Raw genomic sequence first — 17,593 nt, forward strand, 5'->3', positions numbered from 1 at the left:
CCGGAGCTGTTTGTTTGCAGAAAGTTCAGGATCCTCCTGCGGACAGACGATGGGGTGGATGGTGAAGCAGAAGATGGGTTCAGGTCTGTTTTTATGTGAAGTGTCATCTGCGTAGCAGTGCAGGGAGATTCTGTCATGGCTGACGACCTGACCAAGGTCAGTTGAATTTGAGACTGAGGACTGGTCCTTCAGGAATACCGCAGTTCTTGATAGAAGCATGTTCAGTGTGAAGTAGGGCTGTCGCGGGTAAATCGGTTATGCCGATAATCGTGGTATTAAAAAAATGAAATTTCAATATCGTGTTCAAAATGCGCACATGATAATATCGCATAGAGGATCTAGTGCAACTTGAAACGTGTTGAATTGTATTTTCAAAACCCGCTCATGTTCTTCCGCCCTGCTTCGTCTCCCTCCTGCAGCCACCCCCCCCAACCCCCCCACACCACAACATCTAACACAGCAGCAGCGGTAGCGGCACGGCTCCTAGCTAGCGTGGCTCCGAGTTAGCGAGTGTCACGATGTGAACTAAACATGTCGGCGGTGGCCGACAACGACAGCGAGACGCTCATCCTAACCCAAAAAAAGTGTGTTTCGCAACACTGACTGCACGTTGATGCAAGCCGGGGGTAGTAGTGGGGTCCCATTAGGTGGTTCCAGACGTGTCATTGTAATGTGTCCGGGGGGGTTTCAAGTTGTGTCGCTGATATCCGCCGTCTTCTCCGCCGGCCCCCTTCTAGCAACTAACCAGTGAGTACTCGGAAAAGGGCCCCATGCGGGGGATTTTCGACACGTTGTCGTTGCAGCGTCTAGTGTAGCGCCTTAAATTTGTCATTGAAATTGACTGATGTCAGCCGTCCCTCGGGGCCCCCTTCAGCTCGGGGCCCTAGCCAGTAGCGGCGCCTCTGGCTGGAGAGAAGCAGCTGCTGCGCTCATTCCGCCTCGGAGTTAAACAAACAAACAAACAAAATTCTCGGCCGTGTGGTGGTGGTACAGGATTTCACCCTAACAGGGCCCGTGGGTTTTCATAACCCACCACACTGCGTAAATTACGCCTCTGCTGTGGATCCTCTGTTAATCAGTTCATCAGATTTTAATAGTTGAGTGTAACTACACTTTTGTCATGCAGTTGTACAGTTACTGTTCTCATATTGTTTCAACATCTCATTGACAGATATTCTGAATGTAATTCATCTGGGAAAAGAGAGAAAACAAACAAAAATAAAACTAAGATGAATCTGAATGTTTGTACCATTTTTTGTTAAATTTTTGCTGATATCGTGATAATATCGTTATCGTGATATTTTTTGCCGATGATAATCGTGAAGAGAAAATTTGATATCGCGACGGCTCTCGTGTGAAGTGAGGGACTGTATCAGAGACAGTCCGTGGTTCATGAGGTCGACAGTGCAGAAAGCTGCAGACATGGAGGAGGATGAAGAGGCAGGGGAGCCTTCATCGTCCACTCTGCAGATTCAGTCCTGCTTCAGTCTGAAGTGGTCCTGAAGTTATGTAGTGTGGGAACAGTGGCCCAGTTTACATGGGCATTTTTGAAAACGATCGTGTTAAACAAGCATGTATACATGGACGGCATACAAAGCGATCCACGATGAATCCTCATTTACAAGGGCCCTGGGTGAAGCTGATTATACGGTGTCCTATGACATGCCCACAAAGTCTCTCAAGGAACTTTCAGGTCTTTAGCTTTGCAGCCAGCAGTCCTCAGTGCCGAGCAGAGTGTTTTTATCTGCTGATATCTGCTCAAACAATCTCCCAACATCTCCATGAGACGCTGCTCAAGGAGCGAGCACTCCCCCGGCCCGGCTGGAATACCGCCCCGCCGAGCGGCAGGTCTCATTGTGTGCACCGGGGCTCCACTCTGCCTGCTGATGTTTCAAATTAACTGGTGTCCATGTTAACTTGTGACCAACAGAAGTTGAGATCCTGACTGAAACTTGTAGTCGTTCCAGCGAACGTTGGTTAGTTACAGTATATTTAGAAAGTAAGAGCCTTTTGTGGGTCTTATTTTAACATCTGCTGTTATCAGCATGTGTTTGCACAGAATTCTGTCACTCGTTAAAATGGGAACCAGTTAATCCATAACACCGGTCGGGCGGCCTGCTGGTAGTCTGCTACGGAGCTCTTTGAACAACTCGCTGCTGCACGATTTGAAGCCATCTCACCTCTCCAGTGTATTTTTCTCTCAGAGTTTTTATTAAAAATGTGTTTTTCAATCACCGTCAATTTCTTCTGCTTGTTTTTGTCTTCCCTGCTTCGCGTTTACTGCGCATGTCATCACGTCAATACATACGAGGGAACGCATACGCGGAATGAATAACACCCAGTTTAATCTTCTCCGCTGTCAAGCACTGTATATGTGAGATACTGAGTGGATTATCGATCGGCGTAGACGACCTCGTACAATCAGATCCGAAATACAATCCGCTTCGAGTGAAGCGAAACCACTTGGGTGTTTACATGACACATTTACAATTCACTTTACCTACACTCCAATTATACGGAGGATTTTTGGGCCTGTGTAAATGTAGCCAGTGTTGAAGGGCTTCCAAGGTCGACTTCATCTTTCTGACGACATCCAGAATCTCCTGCTGGGGATCGTGTTCTGCTGAATCAGGGTGTGGGGAGATGAAAGGAATTATTTGGAGGAGTGTGATGACTTTTGCCTTGTTTCCACAGCACCTTTTTTGGTGATGTGGCACAGTGCAGGCTGGTCCTCAACAGTATGGGTCCACATTTTGCTTCTTAGGTACGTGTCTCCACTGCAGTCAGCGCTGACATAATAGAAAAGAAGAAGAAAAAAAAAACGAATTAAAACAACCAGAGTGTGTAAAGCAGCATGTGCAGACACCAAGCTGGAGTTTCTCCAGCTGATGAACTGTTTAGACATGGCGGTTTGTCCAGTGAGACAGTCGTTACCACCAATCAGCAGACGGCAGTGTTGGAGCTCCTTCCTGAGACCCGCACCTGTGCGCCTGGGACCTCAGCGGGGGAGAACCGAGAAGTGGTCCGGGTTGAGTACGGGTCTTTGGGTTCTATCCACAACTTTAATCAGTGGAAAGTCATGACAACCTGACCTGTACCATGAAGAACCACCTATAGAGGCGCTGTGGAAACAGGGATTTTGAGGAGTGTTCCTGCTGCACTGAGGTGGGACTGCTGTGTTTATTGTGCGATGAGTTGCCGGAAAAGTGTGTCTAGTGCTTTCAGGATGGAGATCCAGAGGTTCACTGACAGATGAGGAAGATCTGGCTGGACATCAGCTGCTGTCAGGACTTTTATGTTCCTGAACGAGATCTGACTCACCCAGCTGGTCCACACCAATGACAGGAGTCCCTGAAAGTCATTCTAGAAACCAGGAAGTCAAGATAATCACCAGTAAAGTTTCCACTGTGAGTTCAGCCTCTCACTGCGTGCTGTGGTGGCGCCACCTGGAGGTCAGATGGTCTACACATTGGGTTTATTTTAGAAAGAACTAGAAATTGGCACTCAGAGAGCGCAGACCCTCCGCCACAGCTCAAATCAGTCACCAACAACCGTAAGAACACCATATATAATCGCACAACATTGTGATTGTGGGGGGGGTGTGATCGGAGCAGAGCGCTGCAGCGTGCGATGCCTCTCTCTGTCGCCGTGTCGCCCTCTCTCCCTGTGTGTGTGTTTATCTGAAAAGGAAAACTGAAAAGCGACATAATTTATGTTATTTTACTTCATTTTAATTCGAAAATTGACCGGATTCTGTCGTATTTTCTGTTCCCGACTTCCTGTGAGGTGCGATCTGCTCTGTCCAGCTTTACAACTGGCAGTGCACGGCACGCAAAAAATAGAGAGGAGCGGAGCAGCCGTGGTCCACGGCGCGAGCCGCTAGGGACGCCGCGGTCCGCCACGTCTCCTGTATGAACCGTCAGATAGGTTAACAGTTGCGCCGATCTGACAGTCGGTGCGCGGCGCTTCCCACTTCCGCGTCGGAGGCGGCGCGTCCTGTGTGAACCAGGCGTTTGTCGCCCCCTGTCGGCGGGCCTGCTCAACCATGTGAAAGACTCCCTATCTCTCAATGATAAAGAATCCTTTAAAAAATTCCTGGATCTAGACAGTGATCCGGATCATCACCAAAATTTAAAGTGGACCTATTATGCTATTTTTCAGTCACGTCATATAGGTCACAGACACCTAAAAACATAGTATATAAGTTTGTTTGCCCCAAATTCGTCCTATTTTCGGAGCTTGAGCGTTCAGTGGCTCTGAGGAGCCTTCCTCAGAACAGCCTGTTTTTGACAGCGTGATGAACTTGAACGCATCTGGCCACGCCCACCTTGTAAATTTACTGTTGTTAAGAAAGCACCTTACAGGAAGTTACCACCGGAAGTTTCGAAATAAACACAATGCACGACCTCACGGACGTAAACTTTTTCCTATATGTTGTTATTACGGAGCATTGGGAGGCACGAGAATCAGCTCAACAGGGTCCCAGACAGCAGCAAACGCGGAAATTACCGTTTTTATATAGAATAAACCATACAAAAGTAACTATTGGATAAAGAAAAGCTCTCATTTGAGATCGAAACATAAACCATGTACTCATCCTTGCTGGAAGTCTATAAATTACAGATCAATGTGGCTGGACGAGCAGAGCGACCTGCAGAAGCGAAATGAGGTGTGGTTTTTTTTATTTTCTGTTTATATCATGTGTTGTTCGTGTGATATCGAGAGCAGAGAGCCTCTCAGAGGAGCAGCCCTCTTCATCCGGACGGCGCTGCCGGTGTGTGGTGACTTTGCGCCCCGCGCGCAGTGCGCCTCCGCTGGGCTCCGCAGCTTCCCGGCGAGGAGAGGAGCGGCCCAGCGGCCACACGCGAGCCGTGCGTCTCCGCCGGCTTCGGGACCAGCTTCCGTGGAGCAGCTCCGGGCCGTTTACCCAATCGGCCCCAACTCAGCCTCTGGAAGTCAGACGCCCGGGCGCCGTCACAGCTGCGGCCGACTCAAAGTGCCTCTCTGCTGGGGAGAGGAGCTCCGCTACGTTCCCATCCGAGCTAATTGTGGCTAAGTTAGCGAAAACTGTCAGCTCGTCAGCTGACCCACCTGAAGACGGTGGAGGAGCTGACTTTATGAAAACACTGGCGATGGATGAGACAATACAGCCGAAATGAGCGACCGATTCGGGGGCCGGCCAAAGGCTGGATCCTCTTCCGGGGGGGAGTGGCGTTCCTCTTCATGACATCGAGAAGAGGAAGATTTCAGAACTGCGTGTTTGTGTGTATATTTTCTTAAAAGTGGAGTGCACAATTGAGGGAGTTGACTGAATTTTTCACTTCTGGGGGATCATACAGAGGCTCTGGGAGGCAGTATGACTGTAAAGACTCCTTTTTAAAGTGAATTTTGCATAATATGACTCCTTTAATCAATTCTAAGTTAGCCCAAGACCCACCTTTCCACAAAGTTTCATTGCAATCCGTCAATTACTTTTTCCGGGATCTTGCTAAGAAACCAACCAACCAACAAACTAACAAACCGACATGATTACATAACCTCCTGGCGGAGGTAATAAAAGATGACCTTCATCGAAAGAGTTCTCTTTAGGAAAGTGGTCAAATGACCCAGAAAGTTTGAATCTGAACTGGATTTAAATGCAGCATTACTGTGTGTGTTCATTGCTCAACATTTTACTTCACCATCTGTCATTAAACTAATGAGCTCATGGCAATATTCAACAACTTTCACACAATTTCTGATTATAGGTTAGTAATTTTAATTCATATTGAGTTAATTTAATTTCCTTGTTTTTGTGTGACGTGAAAGTTCACGGTGTTTTTCAGATTCAAGGACAGATTAGACACGAATAAAAGCATGGTTTTTTGCTCATGGACAGAGCTGCTGTTTTCTCACATTGTCCTCTGCTGCCACCTACTGGACATAAACCAGCCTGCATCAGCCTCAGAAATGAGCTTGACTTCAACACCTGGGAGAATGAAAAGAAAAGCATCAAGAGAATCAGTGTGACACAGGAACAGTAAAATCAAAATACAAGATTTTCTGAAGAAAATACGATCAACTTTTTTGTGCCATTTAAATGCATTTTCTGTTTTTTTCCAAGTTATAAATAGTGCAAGTAGGGACAACTGCACAAGTCACAGCATAAGTACTGATTTAACACCAGCAGTGAAAGTACATATTTTCAGATTTAGTCTAGTGTGCGCACGCACACACACACACACACACACACACACGCACAGATATTTGAAATCTGTGATCAGCTGCAGTGCCGTCCAATACCATCACTGATAGTCTGATCCTCATCCCACCCTGTTGAAAAGTCAAAGTCAGAGTGTCCTCAGATGACACATACAAGTGTATGAGTGTGTGTTGTTCCTGGCAGTGAGGCTGTAGGATGGGTGGAGCTTCATGTTTGTGTGAGGGCGGAGTCCCAGCAGCAGAAGATCTGTCCATCATCTAACTCTAAAGGTGCTCAGAGGGGGCAGGAGGTCGAAGGAAATGCACCATTTGACCCACTGCGGCTCCGCGAAAGCTCGGCAAAAACAAACACTCGCCCACGCGGTGTGTCGAAGGGTCCATCGGACTGCCACCAACAAGCTCAACTTGCACACTGCACCCACCAAGCCACCCCGAACACCCTAGACACTCACTGAGGCCACTGGAACGGGTTTTCACTTCAGATTTTGGTTTAGGCTCAAGTCAAGCTTTATTATTTAATTTGCTTAGTTTTATTGACAAATTACTTTTGCTGTGTTTGGTGTAATTGAACTATGATAGCTTGATTTTGCTTTCTTTGGTTTGTGTAAACATTAGCCTTACTCTAGACTAGCCTATTTATTGACTTCTGTTTTTTGTTGTCAGTTTTCACTTTATTTTACTTTGGCTGCCTCAGTTTTGCTGTATTGTTGTGCTTTTCTATGATAAGATGTTTTTCCTTCTTGTCACAATTGTCATATCTGTTCTTTAGCTCTGATATTGTCCTTCATGGTTAAATATAAAGTTTCCATTATCAGGCAAACATTTAAAAGTTTACCATTAGCATGAAGCTTTTTTTTATTGCTCAGCTACGTGGGCTAAAAAAGCTGAATCACTTATTGCACAGATTAATCAGGTGTTTTGTGGTCCCTTGCGGAGGAGTCGTCTCATTTCTGGGTCGATTGTGTTTGTTGACAAGACAGAAAGCTTCCAAACACACTCTGTCTCTTTATTTTCTACATCGTGTTGCGTTCAAAGACAGTGTGTCGATGATTAACCCACCGGCGGGGGCGTTCTTGGATTGAGGCGCTCCAGCGTGGAGAAAGAGGATCACAACGTCTTTACTCATTTCATTTCTGCTCTCCTCTGCTCAGGTAAGCCCTGCTCATCCTCTGCTCCTTCCCATCCTTCCTCTTCCTAATGGCGCTCAAACTGATCAGTGACTTCAGAGGTCAGTGCAGGTTTTTAACAGGCCTCAGACCAGTCAGGTCCACTGACACAGTGGTGTAGGAGCCTGAGGCCGAGCTGGAGCTCGGGGTCTTCTCTGCTGTGTGTATTCAGCAGCATGGCCACAAAAGGTTTGGAAAAACTAACCTTTAGTCTGGCGGCAAACAGTGCAGACTCTGACTTGCTGACAGATGTAGAGGGAATATTTTAGTCAATGAAGGAATCTTTTAGACAGACTTTCCTTGAACTGACTTATGATGTTTAGTCTGTAGTTCTGCTTTTTTTTTAATCGGTAAACGGTTTTTCCTAGTGCAAAACATTACAATCAGTGGCATTGTGTCTCATCAGTGATTTGAAACCCTTATGAATTAGATTTAGTACAAGCATTAATATTACCACATAAACAAGTTACTTGGTTGGTTACAGCATGCTTTACTAGTTAGGGATCCATTAGTCACTTGGTTTGTTAATTTGTTTGTCACTTCAGTTCCTTACAGATCCCCTTGTTCATTTGTTGGTCCAACTGGTTCATTGTTAAGGTGGTTTGTTGGCTTTTTAATCATTCCATTGTTTCATAGCGAGGTTGGATGATTGGTTGGTTCCTGGTTGGTTGATTGAATGGTTGGTTGGTCAGTTTTTTGGGTTGATTGGTTGGTTGCATGTTCTGTCAAGTATTCAGATAGTGATTTGTTGGTTGGTTGTTTTATTTGGTTTTATTTGGTTGATTGGTCACTAGATGGGTTTTTTTTTTTGGTTGTTTCATTGCTCAGTTTGTAGGTGAGTTAACTGGTCAGTTGGTTGGTTGATGTTTGATTGATCAGTTTGTTGGTTGCTTGCTTTGTTGGTTGGTCAGTCAGGTAGGCAGGCAGTGGTTTCTTGTTTGGTTGATTGGTCACACGGTTAATTGGTTGGTTGATTAGTTGGCTATTTGATTTTTTTGCTCAGTTTGTAGGCCAGCTAATGGGTTGATAGGTTTGTTAATTGGTTGATTGGGTGGTTGGCTGGCTAGTTTTTGGATTAGTTGCTCAGCTTCTAGGTCAGTTAATTGGTTGGTTTGATGGTTGGTTGGTTGCCTGGTTGGTCAGTTGGTCTGTCAGGCAGCAGTATATTGCTTGTAGGGGTGTCCTCAGATAGTCGACGATTCGACAATTCGTTCGAAGGGGCCTGATTCGACTACCAATCACGCAGTCGAAGCATCGAAAAAATGTGATTATTAAACGAGGACCATTCCATTACAGCTGTATGGGGGTGCTGAATGACTGATTTTACATAGAATTGCTTGGTTTTTTTCCCCAAATAAACATGATATAAAGCCTATTTGATATACATGTTAGCCTATCAAATACACTGTGGAAAAATTTACTTAACTTGTAGTTTTATTCAATATTCTATCTATTTAGTGTCTGTGAATCAACCACCATGGTGAGTGGCACAATCCCATTTTGCGCAGAGCTCCATCACAGAGCAGCATCTCGGTGGTGATTTGGCTGAACTTTAAAAGTCTTACAATGTCGGAAAAAAACAGAACTTCAGACCAAGTCAAAGATGATCCAAAAAAAGTCAAATGCAAATTGTGTCCTTTCATATCACTTCACAACAACATGGCTTTCCACATTAAACGGGTAAGTAGCCAGATAATTGGGCTAATAAAAGACGGTTCTGTTACTCAATTCTCATTTTTAATGCTGACTTTTATTTCGTTAATTGTAATATTTTAGGTTATTATTATATTATTATTTTTATTTATCTAAAAGGCTAATTCTATTTAATTTAGTGTTTGTTTTTGCATGGATGTTGCGCTGCGAAACGGACCGACACAGTGCAATTAAGCCTATTTCATTTAATTTGAGCAGATAATGTGAGAAACTGTTTAGCCAAAAAATGTGAGCTTATCTGCAGAGATTATAGATACAAATAAATAACATGCTTTAGCCCGTTTGTTAGAAGAGGGTTTGGTTCTGGTCATTTGAACTATACTTCATTTGTTTGATGTTTAGAGTTACCGACACTTTGTTCCAGTCTGTGTTTCAGTGTGTAGGAAAAAATAAGTGTTGTTTTACCTGCCTGCGCTGGTTTTTTTTTTTTTTTTTTTAATTATTTGTATTTTTTATTATTATTAGTGCAATCAGGGCCGGCTGTGGGTATAGGCGCCCCGACGCTCCGTGTGCATTCCGCCAAACAAGATGATAGATTCGACTATCAGTCGACTATTGGCAGAATCGGACGAATCAGATTCGACTATGGAAATTCTTAGTCGGGGACACCTCTAATTGCTTGGTTATTGTGGTTGGTTGATTAGTCACTTGATAATTTCGTTGGCTGGTTAGTTCATTGGCCTCTCAGTTTGTAGGTCAGTTATTTGGTTGGTTGGTCGTCAGTCGGTCAATCGGTCAGGAAGCAGTTTGTTGGTTGATTGGCTGGTTGGTTTGTTACTCAGCTTGTAGGTTACTTAATCAGGTTACTTAGTCAGTTGGTTGTGTGATTGGACACTCGATTAGTTTATTGGTGGGTTGGCTGGTTGGTTGTTTGGTTGGTTACTCAGTTTTGTAGGCCAGTTAACTAGTTGGTCAGTTGGTTGGATAGTAGATTCCAGAAAACACAGAATGTGATGTTGTTATTCTTGTGTGAGCATATGCAATCGGTGGACTTGTCGGTAAACGGTGACTGGTAGCCTTGAAGAAGGAGAAGGAGGAGGAATAAATTTATGGGTATGCATCATCAGTAGTGTTCCTCTGGGTCATAGGGTGTTTCGGCCACTAACACTATACACCCTCTCCAGAGGCGGCCAGCTGCAGGATGATCAGTCCTGAGCTTGTGTCCCAAGTCCAATTAGTCATGAGTCACCTTGGATGTCCGCAGACCTCCTGTCTCACTACTTAGCGGCCCAACTGTGGTCACTCCTCTTCAGCCAGAGCCACTGGTTGCTCCTTTCGGCTGCTTCTGTCGCAGCTTTAACAGCTGTGCACTGGCAGTGGCCCCTCACTCCCAGATCCGCCAGAAGTTTTATGGTGGATGTTCCAATGAAGCCTCTGCACCCAACTTCCACTGGGCGAATTTCAGCATTCCAGCCACGATTTCGAGCTTCCGCAGCCAGCTCAAAATACCGAAGGTGCTTCTGCTCATTTCCCTCCTCCATGGAGTCCTCCCAGGGTACCGTGAGCTCAACTATGTACACCTTCTTTAAGGAAGGGGACCAGAGCACCAGGTCAGGCCTCAACGTGGCAGTGGCAATCTCTGAGGGGAAGACCAGCTGTTTGCTGACATCTGCCAGCTTCTTCCAGTTGCGTGCTGGGCACAGCTGGCTTCTCTCTGATGAAGTAGAGTTGCTCCTGTCAGTTTGTAGGTCAGTTATTTGGTTGGTTGGTCGGTCAGTCGGTCAGTCGGTCAGTTGGTCAATCGGTCAATCAATCCAATCAATCAATCAATTTATTTTTGTATAGCCCAGTATCACAACAACAGTTGCCTCAGAGGGCTTCAAGATGTTACATTGGTTGGTAAAAATAAAAACAGTGAATAAGCATAATGTTCATATGTCAAATTCATAGTAACGAGACAAAACGAAGCAACCACCGCCTTAGACCCTCACATCCGGCAAGAAAAAAACTCCAAAAACCGAGTGGGAAAAGAAGAAATCTTGGGGAGAACCACAGTATGGAGGGATCCCACTCCCAGGGACGGACAGCTTTGGCAACAGCTAACATGAGACAATAAGAAGTAAAGCTTAGGACTATGTTGTCAGGCAGCAGTTTGTTGGTTGATTGGTTGGTCGGTTTATTACTCAGCTTGTAGGTTACTTAATTGGTCAGTTGGTTGTTTGGGCACTCGATTAGTTTATTGGTGGGTTGGCTGGTTGGTTGGTTGTTGGTTGGTTACTCAGTTTTGTAGGCCAGTTAAAGGTGCTGTAGGCAGGATTTTGCTAGTCAGTGCTAATTTTTCTGTGTTTTCTTTGGATTAAATGTTAGAGTATCCATTGATAATCCTTTTGGAGTGTATCATAATTGCACTACCGCGAGGGCGCAGCGTTTCCATCTGTCTCTGTTCTGAGCTGAAAAGGAATCTCGACAGCTCCAGGTATTATTGACCAATCAGAAGAGCCCATGAGGCTCTAACCGTGACTGGTCAAAGGGCATTCGTCGCACATTCTTGTGGGAGGGGCTTAACTTGCGTAAGGGCGTGATGTCAGAGACAACAGGACAGGATTGGCTGTGCTGGGTTTGAAATCGCCATCTTAGATGGGTCAAATCGCCGTCTTGCTTAGGTAATCCTAAGCAAAATGGCGGAGATGCGGAATCCTGCCTACAGCACCTTTAACTGGTTAGTCAGTTGGTTGGATAGTAGTAGTTTGTCTGTGAGTAAATCAATTCCTCACATTTCAATGCGTCATTGTTTGCAACAATCAGATTTACTGTGACCTCTAGTTGTGATTTAAGTTAATGATTACAGTTACTTCATTCTATGGTCGTCTAGCTACTCCTTACAAAGTAACCCTTTGGAAATGTGTTGTGTTGTGTTGTGTTGTGTTGTGTTGTGTTGTGTTGTGTTGTGTTGTGCTCTTTGGAACTCTTGTATTGCTTTGCACTCCATGTCGACAGCGGGGGATGAGCCCTGCAGTTTCCAGCTGGCCTTTCTCCTCGTTGTGGATGAGGGCAGAAGGGCTGTTTGGTGGTCACATGTCCCTCTGTAATCTTTAGGCTGCTGATCTGGAAATGAAGCTGTGTCTCCTTCTTCTGGGATGCTGTCTGTTCTGCGGCGGTCTGACTGTGAGGAATACCTGAGTGTGGTGAACCCTCTGCCATCTTTACTTCCTGTTCACACGGATCCAACAGTCATCCCATCTATCTTACTCCTCAGGAGCCCACCCAGGGGCCTCCTGATACCGCTGCTCCAGCAGAGGAGGAGCTTGACAGATGTGAAGGAGCATTTGCCCCTGAGGATCAACGAGCTATAGGGGGCGCTGTGGAGCAACTGGGTTTACGTCTCCTGGAGAAACTCGCCGTCAGCCCACAGCAGCCCAACGTCATTGTGTCCCCGCTCAGCGTGGCTGTAGCACTGGCTCAGCTCACATTAGGTCAGTCGCTCGGGTTCATCAGAAAACAGCAGGAAGAAGGTCACCTTCAAATGGTCACAGATGTTCTACAGATTTGAAGAGCAGAACACAGCTGGTTTGCAAGCAACTGCCAAACAAAATGGCCGCAGGAGCATCCAAAGTGGTTTTTAACAGTTCACCAGATATGGTTTTGGAAAATTGGTTGAACACTGAGTCTTCTTACCTGGCTTCAAACTTAAATTCACATTTGATTTGAATCTGGTTTAAAATTTACTGTAAAGCTAGTTTTAACTGTTTTCATTAGTGGAGTTGAAAAGTGGTGTTATATCTTACCTTAAACCTACTTTAATTGACTAACTAATGCGTGAGTCATTGCAATGCTAGGTGCACTGTGCAAGCTGCTAGCGCTCTGGGACTCCTTTTATAACACAGATTTAGTCCAATAAAGTGTGAAGCTTCAGAACCTGTTCACACAGTGACTCATGGGAGTGTCAGGATACAGCACACAGCTACAGAACTACAAAAAAGGTTGATCTTTTATGTTGTTAAGGTGATTATGTATTGATGTCTATGGAAGACCATTTAGCTGTTATGAAATAAAACATAGTTGGTGAGTCAAACTTCACAGTATTTCTCAGTGAGAGGAACTTTTGTGTATGATTTTACTTATGCTGACATGGGGGAATAAAAAGAGGACAGATCCTGTGGATCCCGAATAAAAATGGTTCTTGATTATGGGTGTGACGTTTCAGGTGCTCGTAATGAGACAGAGCGACAGCTTCTGCAGAGTCTCCACGCTCAGGATCTGCCCTGTTACCATCACGTTCTGGGTCGTCTCCTCCCCCACTTCAGCCAGTCGTCTCTGCAGGTGGCGGCGCGCACGTACCTGAGACCAGGTGGGATGTCCTCCATGTTCTCAGCCTGCTGCAGTGCCAGTGGACATTAAAATGGGCTCTGTCACCTCTGTGTCTCTGCCCCCTCCTAGGGTTCGAGGTCAAGCTGTCCTTTGTTGAGGAGTCTCTGGCCAGGTAACGGCTACATGTGTAAATCAGGGGCTGCTCTTGACTAAACCACAAGAATCAGTCCTGTAGCAGACCAGAAGACTTTCAGCTCAATTGCCAAATAACAGTCAATCTGAAACAGTTACTACTCAGATTCAGCAGATTGGAACAGATTTTACAATGTTAACATACTTTGTTGTATTTTTTAGAGTAGAAAACAAAGTACTATTCAAAAACTTTAATGGTATTCAGGGCTACTGTGGATACAGTAATGCCAATGCAACTATAACTACGAATGCGGTAGTTCCTGGTGGAGCTCTCTGGTGGAGCTCTCTGCTGACACCTGCTGGTCAGATGTTAGATTACATGAGAAGACTCATTCCACAGTTTACAGCTTCAGTAGACTTTGGAAGCATGAATATTTTCTCCTGGTGGATCATCTGTGTTCCGTATGTGACGGGGATTCTGTTTCAGGTACCAGTCCAGACCTGTTTCTCTGCTCTCAGTGGAGGAGGTTAACCAGTGGGTGGAGAACACCACCAGTGGTCACATCTCCAACTTCCTGGAAAGTGTCCCTCATGACGTGGTGCTAATACTCGTCAATGCTGTGTACTTCAAAGGTGAACTCCTCAACACTTCCACAGCTGGAACTGTCTGTCCGGCTCCAGTAGTAGTTCCAGACCAGGGTTCACGCCTGGTTTCAGACCCGGTTCAAAATCATTTTGGATCAAATCTGAAGCCTGCAGTTGAACTTGGTTCCACACGTATTAGACTGTACTAGGTTTGTTCTTTGGGAGTGTTTTTTTTTTTTTTTTTTCTGAAAAATCATGTGAAGTAGACTTGTTCCAGTCTTTTTTTTTTAACTGATGTAATCATATTGTTTTAACTGTTTTGTAGGTTTTTGAGATGTTCTGAAGAATATTTGGTGTTTGTGGCTTGTTTTTTGTTTTTTGGTAATGTAAATGTTCCTTGAACATAGCGTCCAAACAAAGCTGGAATCGTGATACTAGCTCCAAACTTTGCTTTGACTTTTCACATTCTACTTAAGAAACAGCCTTATAAACTTCAACCTTCCACATGGAATCAGGTTGACTTCCTCCTCCTCTGTTTGTCAGGTGAGTGGCAGACTCAGTTTGACCCTCAGGGAACCTCTAAAGGTGCGTTCTACGTGGACAGCCAGAACTCTGTGTCTGTGGACATGATGAAATCTCCTCAGTACCCTCTGCGCTTGCTCGACCACCCTGAGCTTCAAGCACAGGTAACACAAACACCTTCAGATGGTCTCAAACTCCACAGACTGACTAATTGACAAATCCTTCCTTCAGGTTGCTAGCTTCCCTTTTAAAGGAAACACCAGCTTCTTGGTGGTTCTGCCTCGAGGAAACATTTCGTCCGTGTTGCCCAAACTCAACATCTCCGACATCTACGAACGTCTGCCTCAGGAGAAAAACATGCAGGTCAGCTTACCAAAGGTCAAGCTGCAGTACCGCCAAGAGCTGCAGGAGGCGCTGAGCAGCATGGGTGAGCCTCACAAACATTATGAGCTGAAGACAATGATGAACTGATAAACTGCAAGTCTCTGAAAATTTGTATTATCAGGAGGTACCTCATTATTTTCATGTTGCAGTTAAGGCGAACTACTTATTCTACTCACATAAAGTAAAGGTCATTGTTGTGTACAATAGCATTTGTTCGGTGTTATGGATTGTAGCTTTTGCATCACTGAAGCTTTTTCAACATTAAACAACATTTCATGTTGAATGTTGTTAATTTTGTGTAACTAACCAGTTAACTCACCCCTGCTTCCCTGTGGTGGCCCCTGCCCCCTCAGGCCTCGACTCCCTGTTTTCTAGCCCTAACCTCTCAGGTGTTTCCGACGAGCCGCTCCGGGTGACGGGGGTCCATCACGCCAGCACGGTGGAGCTCAGCGAGGAGGGCGTGGAGGCGTCAGCCTCTACTGCGGTGACAGCAACGCGCTCCGTCTCTGTCTTCTCCGTCAACTCCCCGTTTGTTTTTGCGCTGGTGGACGATGCTTCCCTTATGCCTCTTTTCATGGGCGTGGTCACAAACCCCGCCCCCAACCATGAACCCACACTGAACGATGATCCCAACAGCAACGCCACCATGAGCGACCAACCTGTGACGGACACGGTTGAGAAAGCAGACACACTCAGTGAGCTGTGCAGCGAGACGGGGTCAGTGGGAGGTGGCACGCAATCCTGCAGCGCCCCCTCTGGCGAGGAACAGCTGCAGAATGAGCAGGATGATCCCTGCGTGTCGGCATGAGGCTTCAGGTGTTCCCACTGAAGGACATCTGCTAGATCCCAGCACTCACGCCATATTTCCCCATTGTGATCCATTTCAAGAAGAGATTACCAAAGCCCAGTCCAAGAGGAAAATATCCAGGGACACAATTGCCAGGAGGTCCCCTTTAAAACTCGACACTCAAACCAAGTGTGTAAACCAAAATGAATTTAAACTGATCTCAGTGAAAATGACATCAGGTAAGATTAATAGAAAATGTTTTCATGAGCTCAAAAAATTCAGCCGTTTTGTGAGTGAGCACCTTCAAAAGACAGGAATTATTTCAAAAATGCTCACACAAGTGTGGGGAGTGTTGAAGGATCTCGCCTGTTCTCAGAACTTCTCTCAAAGTCTCAGTGGTTAACTTACCAGTTAGCCAGCTATTTAGTTCAACAAAATACAAACCAAAGATGAATCAGATTGAAAGCATGTACAAATATTTAGAAAGTGACCACGAAAAGATGAATTGAGAGACAAAGTGAGCAGAAAGAGTTTGCAGATGTCAGTCAGGATGTGAGTCAACTCACTGTCTTTGCCTGCAACAAATTCATCCTCATCTTTTAAACAACTCAGTTTTGAATCAAACATGATTTAATCTCATTCTATACATTTCAATTAAATACCAAAATAAATATTTCCTGGCACTAAAGTGTGTGAAGTTCACGATACCTATCAACCACATCTATATGAGGACTTCTGTTCAGCACATGACATACGTGAGCTCAAAAAGATTCTTGCATCAATTTAAACTAATAAAAATATCCAATTTCACACATGAGCAGTTTATTTTCTTTCCGCTTGATAAATGTTTGGGTTGATGTCGACTTTAATCAATGTTATAATTTTTTAGCAGAGTTTGTCTTCAGTCCTGATGATAGAGACTCATGATGCCACCTTGTGGTGGAACGTGGGATTACACTCATCAGTTACGGTAATCTTTAGATGAAGTCCTGACTTATTTTTAGAGAAAATATATCATATATTGTTTTAGTATCTCTAAAACTGGTATTAAACTTATCTGCAGGCCATTCAGTTTCCTGTGACGCAGATTCACACTCATGCTCACACACTGATGCTTAAGATACATTGTTAATGAATCGTCTAATAACAGTATTTTTATCTCATGTCAGCACTTCATTGCAGAAAATAATCCAATACACATAAAGTTGTTTTGTTTTGTTTTATTTTTTTGTGATAAGATGTGCGAGTCTTTTTGGATTGTTTTTTTTTTTTGTAATGGAGATTTGTTTATGAAATTATGATAGAAAATAAAGTGCTCACACAGCCTTTGTGGGTGTCTGTGTTTGTTAAAATGAGTCAGAAGTAAAGAGACGCCAAGAAAGCAAACTGTCTGGTTGAGCTTTAGTTTACTTTAACTTTGACTCTAGAATTTAGAGCTGTGTAACTGAGTTTCTGTAGGCTTTCAGCAAACAACTCTGACCTTGACTGGATTTCTAACCTGCCTCTAGACTAACTTTAGAATTAGGTTCTTAGCTGGTTCACGTTGGGTTCTGATAGTTTGATGAGAAGCTCACTGTGCTTAAAACGGGTTTAGTGACTGTGTTCAAATGTTAGATTGTTTAATATGTCTAATGTTATATCTGAGTAGTTTAGACCAGCTTAAACTGGTTAGAACAGGCTTTTTGACTGCATTAGACTGGTTTGATAAGGGATTTAAAGTTGTTTAACTAGGTTTGTGATACCAATGAACAGATTAAAAGCGGTTTGAACCAGATTAAATTGGTTTGAAACATTGTTTACACTCATGTTTTGATTGGTTTCAATCAAATCAAATCAGTCTTAATTTATAATTTGC

General features: G+C 44.5%; 1 protein-coding gene across 1 annotated transcript; it reads left to right on the forward strand.

Moving 5' to 3' along the window:
* The first annotated feature begins 135 nt into the window (after window positions 1-135).
* Window positions 136-15,759, forward strand: serpinf2a (serpin peptidase inhibitor, clade F (alpha-2 antiplasmin, pigment epithelium derived factor), member 2a). The gene is made up of 8 exons (XM_030100326.1): window positions 136-156; window positions 12,277-12,493; window positions 13,225-13,368; window positions 13,458-13,500; window positions 13,948-14,093; window positions 14,589-14,731; window positions 14,799-14,994; window positions 15,305-15,759. The coding sequence occupies exons 1-8, from the start codon at window positions 136-138 to the stop codon at window positions 15,757-15,759; spliced, it is 1,365 nt and encodes a 454-aa protein (XP_029956186.1).
* Window positions 15,760-17,593: the final 1,834 nt, after the last annotated feature.

This window comes from Salarias fasciatus, chromosome 10 (assembly GCF_902148845.1).
Source record: "Salarias fasciatus chromosome 10, fSalaFa1.1, whole genome shotgun sequence".
NCBI classification, from domain to species: domain Eukaryota; kingdom Metazoa; phylum Chordata; class Actinopteri; order Blenniiformes; family Blenniidae; genus Salarias; species Salarias fasciatus.